The sequence below is a fragment of the Accipiter gentilis genome, chromosome 9, assembly GCF_929443795.1.
Source record: "Accipiter gentilis chromosome 9, bAccGen1.1, whole genome shotgun sequence".
Lineage (NCBI taxonomy): Eukaryota > Metazoa > Chordata > Aves > Accipitriformes > Accipitridae > Astur > Astur gentilis.
In genome coordinates, this window is record NC_064888.1 from 35,279,791 (window position 1) to 35,291,814 (window position 12,024).

Below are 12,024 nucleotides of genomic sequence, written 5' to 3' on the forward strand. Positions count from 1 at the left end.
TGCATTTCTTTTACACTTTTTTTCATGGTAACTACCAGATAAGATTCTTTTGGAATGCAGGCAGGATTTGCATAACAGTGTAGCTGTTCCCAGGTACAGTCAGAGCAGCTGATAAGTATTGTTTAGGAATGGAGAAAAATCCCAAAGTCTGAAGAATAAAAATATTATAAGTTTTAGAAAAGTCTTGAATTACTGCATTTGTATAAAATATAAAATCGATATAAATACTGAGATATGATGTAGGGCAGAGAGCCTGTCCAAGGTCAAAGAAACTAATGATTTTGGCTGTCTGTTCAGGATTCAATGCGAATTAAGTAGAAGAGTTACTCTGGTCTGGATAGTCTGTTGACCAGGACTTAGTGGACAAGAGGGTGCTCTTACTTGCTCTTCTGGTGATCTTATTGAGTAACTTACTTGCTCTGTTTCAGTTTTTTCTCACTGTAAAATGCTCCCCTGTGAAGGGATTTGAAGTCTTGTTAAAACTGCTATGCAAAAGCTAGGTGATACTGCTGGGGTATGGTTTTTCAGGACAAGTACACAGCCTTGGAAGTCAGGAACATGAGACAGCTGAAGTAAAGCATACGGAATCACCAGTCATTTTTGCTATTTTCTATCTTTTTACCTCTATTAAAAATAAGTATTCATTTACCTATTTTGTTGAAATTCTGTGGGTTACTTTGTCAGTTTTTATGAAACTTCAAATGCACAAATAACCATTTTAATTCATGATTACTCACTTGAAGGTAGATTTATTTTTGGATTTGGAGCCTTTATTAATTTACAGAAATTAGTGCTTTCATGCAGATCCTGATTTGCTTTGTTAGTTTAACTCTAAGGATAAATGCACATTGAAAGATTTTATTTTCTTTCAGGCTTCTAAAAGAATTTTGCTCTCAATTTTAAAGTTCAGACTGTTAAGCCAATTGCCATTTGTTTACCAGAACTCTGTAAGTTTTTCCTGTGTCATCTCTTTAGTCACACAAATTTAGTGACTTCAAAATTTCTGTGCCTTTTTTTTGTTTTTGTTTTTTTTTTTTGTGAGTTTTTTTTTTTTAAATAATTTTTTAGTTTTACAATTTGGTTATTGTTCATGGTCAGCCAATGAATTATTTTTGTTATTGTTTGTAATAGAAAATTAAATAAGGAAGAGGCTTGCCAGAGGTGTGCGTGTATTAAAAATTTGTTTTCATGGACTCACAAAGAATAGTTGAGGTTGGAAAGGACCTCTGGAGATCATTTTGACCAGCCTCTCTGCTCAAAGCAGGGTTGACAACAGCAGGTTGCTCCAGACATTGTCCAGTTGGGTTTTGAATATCTCCAAGGATATTCAACTGCACAACATCTCCTAGCAAACTGTTCCAGTCTTTGACCACCCTCACTGTAAAAACAAATGCTTTTTCTTACATTTGGATTGGATTTTGTAATCCAATTTGTGCCCATCACCTCTGGTCTGTTCACTGGATAACACTGAGAAGAGTCTGTCTCCCTGGTTTTTTACCCTCTCCCACCAGACATTTAATTTTATTTGAATTATTTAGTTATTTAAAAAACACATTCTCCAAAAATCATGATGCTATCAATAAGGTAAAGAAATTAAGAGGAATTTTACTGCCTTAAGTTGTCTTAATTCCTCCAGCAGGCTTTCCAAATTGTGACAATTTACTTTTTATCCTGTATTTGAGTTATGTTCTTGTTTCCATTTTGGTTAGTTGAAATGTGTGTGTCAGTCATTACTCTGTAAGAGATATACTAGATCAAATGAATATTTTCTTCTTCTCTTGAGAAATGTGATTTAACTGTTTTGTTCAAATTCTGGCTTTGGTCTTATGATTCCTGCCTTCTGCTGTCATCCTCTCTGCCCAATATGCATGGTCAACTATTTACAGATCATATAACTTTTGTCATCTTTCTTTATCATTATGGTTCATCAAAATTTTTTACTGAAATAATTTTCTTGGAGAAAAAAGCTGATTTGAGAAAATGGAAACATCTATTGGAAAGTTTTGGTTCCATTGAAACTAACAGGAGCTACACTGGCTGTTTTGTTGGCTTGCACCTGAACTGTTGCCAAGAAACCAACTGATGTGATCCGTAGGTGGGAATGTCATGAATGAGCTACCTGCTTGCTTTACAGCAAGAAATTTCTCATTTTTGCTGTAATTCCCTGCTGAACAGGAACTCTGAATTACACGTTCAATATACAGTGTAGTTTTATATACTTTGATTTGCATATGGTAATATTTATATGAAATTTTCATTAAAAAACCACAGGATCTTTAAAGGTTTCTGTAACTTCTTAGATGATTTTATTAATGTGAAGTAATATATGTAAAATGACAAGGTTAATTTATTGAGTAAATGCTCACCTTCACTATCTGTCACTCTGATTAAAAGTGTTGCTTTTGACATGTGGTATCAAAACTTTAAAATATGAGTGTGTTGGAGACCTTGTATCTTCTTGGTGCTTATCTGCCTGTCGTTTTGTTATCTGTTCCTTGGATAGTCTGCCTCTTGGTCTCATCCCTTCTCCAGCTGAGGAGTACAATTTTTAACATCTTCCATCTGGGCCAGATTCTTGGCTCACTGATTTCACAAGAACTCTGTTTTATACTCTTGTTCTTGTTTTTCATCTAATTCCTGCTGTGGTATGCTATCTTATTATAAACAAATATCTAGAAGGCTTTATTCATTTAAAAGTCAGCAGTTTTTCTGTACTAGCACTCTTGAAACTCTATATCTTGTGTATTGTGTCTGTTAGAAAGCCTCACCTTTAGCATATACCTTGATTTATACTTAGTTTGTAAGTTATAAAGTAGTATAAGTTTATGAGCAGATTCATTCTTTTCTTTCACAATCTTTAGGCAGCTTAGGACCATGTGCACTTGTAACCTTCCTACAATCTCTTTCTGATGAGGCTTTCTAGATAAATGTCCACCTTTATGTGCCTAGGATGTTGGGTTTTGTCCTGTGTAACTGTCGTGGTTTAACCCCAGCCAGCAACCAAGCCCCACACAGCCCCCCCTTCCCCCCAGTGGGATGGGGGAGAGAATCAGAATGGTAAAAGAGAAAACTCCTGGGCTGAGATAAAGACAGTTTAATAGGTAAAGCAAAAGCCATGCACGCAAGCAAAGCAAACCGAGGAATCCATTCAGCACTTCCCATGGGCAGGCAGGTGTTCGGCCATCTCCAGGAAAGCAGGGCTCCAGCACGCCTAACGGTGACTTGGGAGGACAAACGCCATCACTTCCTCCTTCTTCCCCCAGCTGTATATGCTGAGCATGACATCGTATGTATGGAATATCCCTTTGGTCAGCTGGGGTCAGCTGTCCTGGCTGTGTCCCCTCCCAAATCCTTGTGCCCCCCCAGCCTCCTTCACTGGTGGGGTGGGGTGAGAAGCAGAAAAGGCCTTGGCTCTGGGAAAGCACTGCTCGGCAATAACAAAACCATCTCTGTATTATCAACACTGTTTTCAACACAGATCCCTAATATAGCCCCATTCTAGCTACTATGAAGAAAATTATCTGTACCCCAGCCAAAACCAGCACAATAACTATGCATGTAACTTTTTTTTTATTCTGTATTTCTTCTCCTGACTTTGGTCTGTGAGCCTTTCTTTCTCCATGTTCAGCTGATCATCACTAACTTTCAAAGCGTTTTTCAGCAGCACTAGGAGCTTCTTAATCTCAGAAATAGCCCTGAGTGAAGCTTAGTTAAATCTGTTTTTGTGGTTGATAAAGCAGTTGTCATGACCTTCTTGTCTTTTTCTCTGTGAATAGTCTTATGTACAGGATCTGCTGTGTCATTTATAAAGATTGCTTCTCACAGAATCGTTCTTTTATCTGAACTTTGAATCATTTAGGCAGAACTGTGAGGAGGACTTTGTTACTGTCAGCTGTCTGAGTAATCGCTTCAAAGTTCGTGCAGCTCTTTAGGTCACCTTTTTTTTGTGTAGTGTCTTTCCTCAGTGTCAGAAATATTTTTCAAATACTGTTATGCGGCACCTGCAACTCCCTAATTAGCGCTCTCTTTCTGCTGTAGTCTATTATCTGCATTTAAAAATAAATAAATAAATAGCCCACTATGTTAGCAATGCTGATTTGCCTTTTGAGATCTATGTGGCAGTGTAACGAATGAGCCATATTAGGACGCTTTTAAGAAGAATATTTGCTCAAACCATTCCTTTGGATCAGTACACAGTCTCCTTACAGCTTTTGTGGGTCTTCACCAAGCTCTTTGAAATATTGTTTTATCTCGTAGGAAAAGAATGGGTTCAGATATACATATCTAATCCTACTATGAATTTTTGCTGAAGGACGTGAACAACTTTTGTTCAAACAACACCAGTCCAAACTACTTGGTAACACAGAGTATCACTGCGTAGGAGTGATTTAAATTTTTAAATCAAGAAATGTTTACCTGCCTCAAATGAAAAAAAATAGTTGAAAATCTTGCAGAAATTTCAAGTGCACTCTTGAAGACAGGTCAGACAGTTTGGTCAGTCATTTCCTGACTAATCTGTCTGAGTAATGAGGAAGTTTTTCAAGTGGTCCTGCACTCTGTTGTTTACCATCAACGTAGGTTTATAGACAGTATTATAACCCTCTCAAGCCTTTTTTTTTTTTTTTTTGCTGGACTCAATAGACTGTCATTCTACTGAACATCCATATTTTACATGCCTGCCAGTTTGAGTTCCTCTTTCTTGATGTGTATGATGATAATAGCATGCAGTTTACATTTCTATTTAGATCCCATCAGCTCCTTGTACAATAAGGCTGAAACCATTTCCGCATGGTTGATTCAGACTTCTTATATTAGGTAGTTTCTTTATCTTCTAGTCTCTTTTTCTGAGGGTCATGCCAAGCAAAAATTTTCCAAATGTGCTAAGCCTGCAGCTTCCTTTTTTTTTTAACCAAGTAAGATTGAATTTAGGGTAAACCCTAGAATATTACATTGCAGTATGCAGAAGACAACTGCCAACTGTACAAACACCATGCAGATGGAATGCAGAGTGTATGTGGCTCTGGTATGTCCTAGCAAAGACTAAATAAAATTCTCAGAACCAGAGGCAGTTTTTCTACCCAGGATAAACTGCTCTTGAGCCAGTCTGCGAAGCCAGCAAGATAGAATTTGTTCTGTGACTTCGTATTGGTTTGCAACTCTAGATGAAGTCTGAGATTTAGTAGGATTTGCTTTCAGTCAATATTTAAGTAAATAATTCATTACTTATCAAAACAGATGGCATTGCTGTTTGAGGTATGTGACTCATGAAGACTGGAAAATCCCTTTTGCATCCCTTTAAAAGAACTCAAAGTATTCCACTATAGGATTTGATTTTAGCAAATGTGCCCAAGAGGATGCTGTACACACATTGTCCCTTTTCTTTGGGCTCTGATGACTGTGAATTTTCTCAGGACTTAAGTTACTTTGCTATTAAGAGAGAATGTGCTCTCTTGTGCGTGTGCTGAATGAAATCCCCATAGACTAAGTGTGTGGAAAATCAGATTTTAGTTCTGTGAACTGTTCCTTGAGAAAACAATATAATATCCTTTCTGTGTTGTGGGTTTATTTATTTATTTATTTATTTAACTGAATGTTGCAGTATGAATTAGAAGATCCATGTAATTAAAGTTTTTCTGCTTGAAGTAATCTGGTTGAGATTCATTTTGGTGTCATTTTCATGGCTGGGCTTATTTTTAAGAGAAATAGTCTCCTTATCATCATTGTTGGTTTAGTTTAAATATCATTGTCTGGGATTAGTGTCTGATATTGAGATGGTTCATGTAAGATTAAATGGGAAGATTTAAATCAGATTGTTCAGTTATGAAATATTACGTAGCACAGAAATATGCAGTTCAGATGTTGTCTTTCTGTAATCCATTATTTGCTTTCTCTTCTCTCCTTTCCAATTTTTACAGGAAGACATCTACATGTATGGAGGCAAAATTGAAACAAATAATGGCAATGTTACCGATGAGCTGTGGATTTTCAACATACACAGTCAAACATGGAGTACCAGAACTCCTGCAGTACTTGTACATGGCCAACAATATGCTGTGGAAGGTCATTCAGCACACATAGTAGAGCTGGACAGCAGAGATGTGGTTATGATCATAATATTTGGATATTCTGCCATATATGGTTACACAAGTATTGTGCAAGAATACTATATCAGTAAGTCGCTTTCAAATCATTTTTGTCATGTACTGATAAAAAAAATCCTGATTTTTTTTTTTAAGTGAAGAACACCCCTGTTTTCAGAACAAAAAATATGAATTTTGCAAAACAAATAAACCCTCATCTTTCTTCATTCAAATTATGTAGGTCAGATTTCTTGTTAAGCAGTAGCATTTCATACATATTTGGAGTATAATGGCTTTGGCTATGTGTTATTCTGTACATGGCCATGGTACTCTAAAGGGGGTAAAGGTTGAAACCAAAAATTCCATGCAGTGGTTATTGTTGTGATGAAACTTACTTTTTTATCACAGGCTTACTGTTTTTACTATGGAGTAGATAGAATAAAAAAGAATAAGTAGAGCAAAAAAAGAAAGGGAGAAACAGAATGCAATGAACAGTGCTTATTACAAGAATTTAGTTATTTTGAAGGTTCTTTAATGTTGCTGTAATACTTTCATTCTGATTTTTGAAATGTAATAACTTAAATCATCATTGTATAGAGTGTTCTTTCTAAAGTGTATAGATGTTCCTACTATGGGAAAGAAGAGAAAAATAACGCTATTTTTTGTAAATAACCTGCCATGTCTGTCTAGGATTCCCCTTGCGAACTGCAAGTTTTTCTTAGGGGTGATTTTAAATGCTAGAATTAAATAAACCAAAAGATTTTTTTTTATCTTATACATGGTACATCTAAGATATTATTTGAATAGAATAAACATGAAAATCTACACCATTTTTAGGAATATTTATATATCCACTAATTCAAATTATAATCTTCTCTTTTTTTGATTCCTTGTTTTCTGTAGAATTTATCTCAGTCCTTCAGTTATTTAAGCAATCGGAGAATGCATAATATAAAATTTCAAAGTAATATTTATATGTTAAGTCATAATAAATTTTAAAAAAATTGTTCCACTTTTTTTGCATGTATGCATGTGTATATAAACACTGTTTAAGCAGATTAATGGGCTGGGGAAATCCCTTCAAAACTCAGAAGGTTCTTATGCTTCCTGGTATTATCTCTGATGGTAGTGTTGAAATTTTATAACAATGTTGAAAAAGGATAAAAGAGAATGGGAATAAGAGGAAGAACACCATGGTGTGCTTTATCCACACCAAAAAATTCGATTGAAATGTATAAAACTGCTATAAAACTCTGGTCTTAGAATGATGTTTCACAACAATATTGTAAGATTTGTTAAGTATTAAAGGCCAGTTTTTTGAAAAACTTAATTTCTGTAAATTTTTTTTTAACCTACAGGAGATAATTTTTTTTTTTTTGAAGAGAGAAATATGTTGTTCTAGTTTTTTGCATGCTCATTCACTGTAATGTCTATTGGAACTTTGATTAATTTGCTTCTTCACATGCTGCTTATTTAGTCTGGAGTAGAAGTACCAATGTTATTCTCACCTACTATTGTGGTTAGTTTAATTATGAAGAGGGGTACACGATTCACTTCAGTGTGAAATTTTCTGTCTGGCAGATTTTATTGCTGGCCTTATGGTTAAAATGTACTACTTGTTCCTATTTAAAATTTTTTTTAATGTTAAAGCTATGTTTGTGGAGGATTAATAAAACAGACTATAACTAAGCTTATATAAAACAAAGAAAGAAAAAAATCCCAAACCTTTCACACCGTGACGATAAGCTTTGAGTAGGAGAAAGCACTTATTTCTCTGGCAGTTATTATGGGTCTGAATTATTCTCAAGTTTTTATTTCTCCTTTTTCAGATGATCATTTTTTCACATACTAGTGGGAAATTTAGTTTGTTAGAGCAAATATGCTTCACTTGCATCCAATATAAAGTAAACTTGTAACAATATAGGGTATTACTGTGGATACCCAGTGATTTTAGTGAGTCTACTCGTGATGAAGGATTATTGGCGTATGCAGTGCTTTGTAGAACATGGTCTATATGCTGTAATTGAACCATTTCTGTTGTGGACAATTCTCATGTTTCATTTTACCTCATTGCATCTCCTTCCTTCCCTTCCCTCTAAGTTAAATGAATTTTGTGGCAAATTTTCCTGAATTCTGTGTCAGCTATAGCATTTATCTACAGTTTTGCAGCTGTAGGATCATTTTTGACCATAAAATTCCAGATGGTGGTTTGAACTAAGAATGGCTATGTTTTGGGGGGACTTTAGCAGCTCAGAATCTAAACTTAAAAGACATAGGAAGTGATAGAAGTATTGCTGTGAGCCCACCTGAATAGGAAAGGAAATTTGTTATACGAAAGGGCTTCTGACGCTATGGAAAGAAAAATTAGAGTCCAATTTTTCCTCTCTCTGCTTGCTTTTAAAACATACATTGCCTTAACATTTCAAATTGTACTGCTTTATTCTTTCTAAATGTTATCAGCCATGGCTTTTAGTCCTAATGAAGGCTATTTTTCAAGCATTTACCAGATGCCTACTGAAAGAAAGAGGCATAGAAAGAGGCAATTTACCCTTTGGTTCATATGAATTGAAACCTCTAGTGATCCAGTCCTGTTAATGAACTTTGAACTTGATACATAGAATTCTGGTGCTAAAGCCTTCGTTTGTTACGTGACCCTGACTTCCATGGGGTCTGGGTCAAGAAACATCTGAAAAAAGTTTTAATTATTTGTGGATTCCCTAGCTTTTTACATAGGTACTTATTAACAAAACATACGAATCAAATGTGTGCATGGTCTGAAATTTCTCTGACGCTGTCGGATTAGTGAAGAAAGTGATTTCTATCACAGTCAAATAAATTCTGGAAAAAATTGGACATGGTTTGCAGGCAGCTTTTTACCATGCAAAAGCCCGGGAATTCATTTCTACTCCAAAGGTATGGTGGTTGTTGCAGGAACGAAACAGCTTCCTGTTGTCCTTCCTTGCTATACCTAGACTTACGACTTTTGAGGAACCAATAAATCCTGGTATGGGAATTGTGTGAATGATTTGACTAACTTGAACCATAAAGCTTTTCTGGGTTACTCCCCAGGGAAATTTATTTCCCTTTAGGTTAGCAATACCTCATAAACCTTCTAAGAATCTCAATGTGAGTCTCAAGGTGAATATAATAATGTTGTTTTGTTTCAGCTGAGGTTTATAAAAGCTCCTTATATATTAAGAAACTTCTGAATAAGTCTTCTGTGATTTTTATTTTATTTTTTTTAGAAGACAGAGATTTGTTTGGATTAGCAGCATATCACTTTGATTTTTAGGCTGAATTTTTTTATGACTTTATAAGTAGTTTATAGGTTGCTTTTGATTAAAAATGTTTCTTTGAAATAGTATTAAATGAAATGGCCCTATGATGTAACATGTATTCCCTCTTTTCTGTAAGTTAGCATAAGCTTCATGGTTGCTTCAAAAAATTTAAGTTTGTTATTGCAATGAATTGAAGATGGCACACTGACATGTTACTTGGACTTTCTGTTCTTTTTATCAAAGGTTGTATTGTGTTAAGGACAGATCAGGCCAATATATCTATCATTCCTTGGATTTTTTTAGTGAATTTATTACTGCATATTAACCTTTTTTTTTTTCTTTCCCCAAACATCTTTTTAGAAACAACTTTATCTCAAAGTGCTCTTTTAATTATTCTATTTTGAACGATGAAATTATTATTGCTCAAATTTACATTTTTCTTGATTTGGCCATCCTAATCAGTTTCATACAAAGAAATGAACTGAAAAAAAAGTAAAGAATAAGGTATTGTCTCTTATTTCACTTGCTTTGCATTCCTTGATGATGGAATGATGTTACATCTTTGGAAGTGTTTAACTTCCTGTGAGCAAAAGGCCGGAATTTATCACCTTGGCCATCAAAATCAGTGCTTTTTAAATGTAAACACCATATCTTATATTTTCTTTCAAAAATATATGAGGATTAATCTTAAACAGTTTGGGTTTTCTTCACAGTGTCATTGGAAAATCAGTTATAATTTAGTGACTAGGCATCTTCTGAATCATAGCCTACCTTTATCAATGGTCAGTTTATATTCACTTGTTTTCTAGGTGATACGTTATTTAATGTAAGCAGCTCATCTCCTTTGCTAGAATTGTCTTTGAATTCTATTTTGAATTACATTTATAAATACCAATCCTCCCTTTTGCAAGACTAATTAAGGCAACCTCATCTATTCTGCTCTCATTCTAATAGTTAATCGCTGTACCTTTTCCACAAGGAGTTCACCTCTCCTGAACATGGATGATTAGAAAAGCCTTTGGGATATTCTAGGTGAGATTTCACCAGTGCCTGGCTAAATAACCTAAATCCTACTTTATTGGGAACAGCTCACTTGTTATGTAGTAGAATGACATTTGTACTGCATCCATGAGAAGGTCATTAATGGCTCATAGACTTTCTCTGATGAAGCAGTGCTTCTACTCATTCTTCTCAGTCGTTATCAGCTGATGAGCTTCCATTTTATAGAAGTTCATATTGCTAATCCCAGTGCACAATATCTTTAAGTTACTGTTGAATTATGATCCATTTTTCTGGTAGCTAAGATTGTCCAGTTCAATCTGCATGTTTCTCTGCTGCTTCTGTGAATTGATAGTGTCTGAATTTATGCAATTATTACACCTTAAATTTGTGACAGTGGCATAAAATGCGCCCATTCTGATCCTTAAGAAGTCTCCCTAGTAATCCCAGCACCTCTCAACATTGTTCATTGCTGCTTCTTGTTCAGTGCCCAAATCCCATTGTGTTATAATGGTTTATTTAATAATTTCCTATTGTGACACTATAGTAAGGACATTACTGAAGCCCAGATACTGAGAACCACCTACTCTTCCTTCTGTAGATAATCGGTTTTTAGGTAAATGTGATGTAAATGGTTTCGTACATTTATATTGTCCAGTGAATGTTTCCCATTATTTCAACATTTTTTTATTTATCCTTTTTAAAAAAAACAACACCTTTGTCCTAAACCTTTGCATATCACTGAGGTGAGATTAATGTCTGTAATTGTCCAGATCTTGTCTCTCTTCCCTCTGGTCTTCAACGTCAGCACTGTGGTTGCTGTTCTTCGGTAATATCTAACCAGCTTTGTTTAAAATGCTTGCTGCTGGGCCTGCAATTTCACTTGCTGTGCCTGTCAGAATTTTGGAATGGAGTCATACCCCCAGCTTCAGTACATTAAATTAGTGAGTTTAGCTTCTATCTCAGCTGTAATTTCTTTTTCTGTTTACGTGTTTATGTAGATGCCTTTTTTTTTTTTTCTTTCACTTTGATCAGTCTTCTGGAAATGGTCGTGGTAAAGCTGGACATGAAACGTGTGATTCTGTTTGACAAAAATGACCAGAATATTGCAGCCTGTAACTGTGTCCAGCTGTTTAGGATCTGACAGATTTAATTATCTGAAGTTATCATAGTGACTTGCCTAAGCATTTCAAGAGGGACTTTATGTGGTAGAATTCTCTGGAAGATTGCCCAGATGTTGATGAAAAATGTCAAATTACAAATGAAAAGTAGAAGCCCCTATTACTGGAACGATTTTCTTCTTGTGTTTTTTTCAAAATTCATTTGACTTTATTTTTACAATATCTATTACACTTACAAATTGAAATCTGGAAATAATAATAATAAAAAAAAAATCCTATTTCCTTATTTCTGGTTTATTTATTTATAGACCTCTTTCTGTATTTGGCTTTTTAAGCTGTTGAGGATGCAGAGTTTTGCATGACTGATTTGGTCAATTGAATACTTCATCTGATCTAATGACAGAAAGATTGGGATCTCTTTGAGTATGAGAAGAGTTATGTAAATAACATTCAATAAAAATTGGATTTCTGTTTAAGAAAAAAGATAGGTGAAGATCCATATCAATGAGTTTTTTTTTTTATAAAAAAAGCAGATCATATGCATAG

At 34.9% G+C, this 12,024-nt stretch overlaps 1 protein-coding gene across 4 annotated transcripts in view; it reads left to right on the plus strand.

Moving 5' to 3' along the window:
- The window catches only part of ATRNL1 (attractin like 1), a 544,479-nt gene that overhangs the window by 73,259 nt on the left and 459,196 nt on the right, over positions 1 to 12,024 (plus strand). For all 4 annotated transcript variants that reach the window (XM_049809569.1, XM_049809570.1, XM_049809571.1 and 1 more), the window contains exon 8: positions 5,916 to 6,171. In XM_049809569.1, coding sequence (XP_049665526.1) covers positions 5,916 to 6,171 — 256 coding nt within the window. The remainder of the gene's footprint in view (positions 1 to 5,915; positions 6,172 to 12,024) is intronic.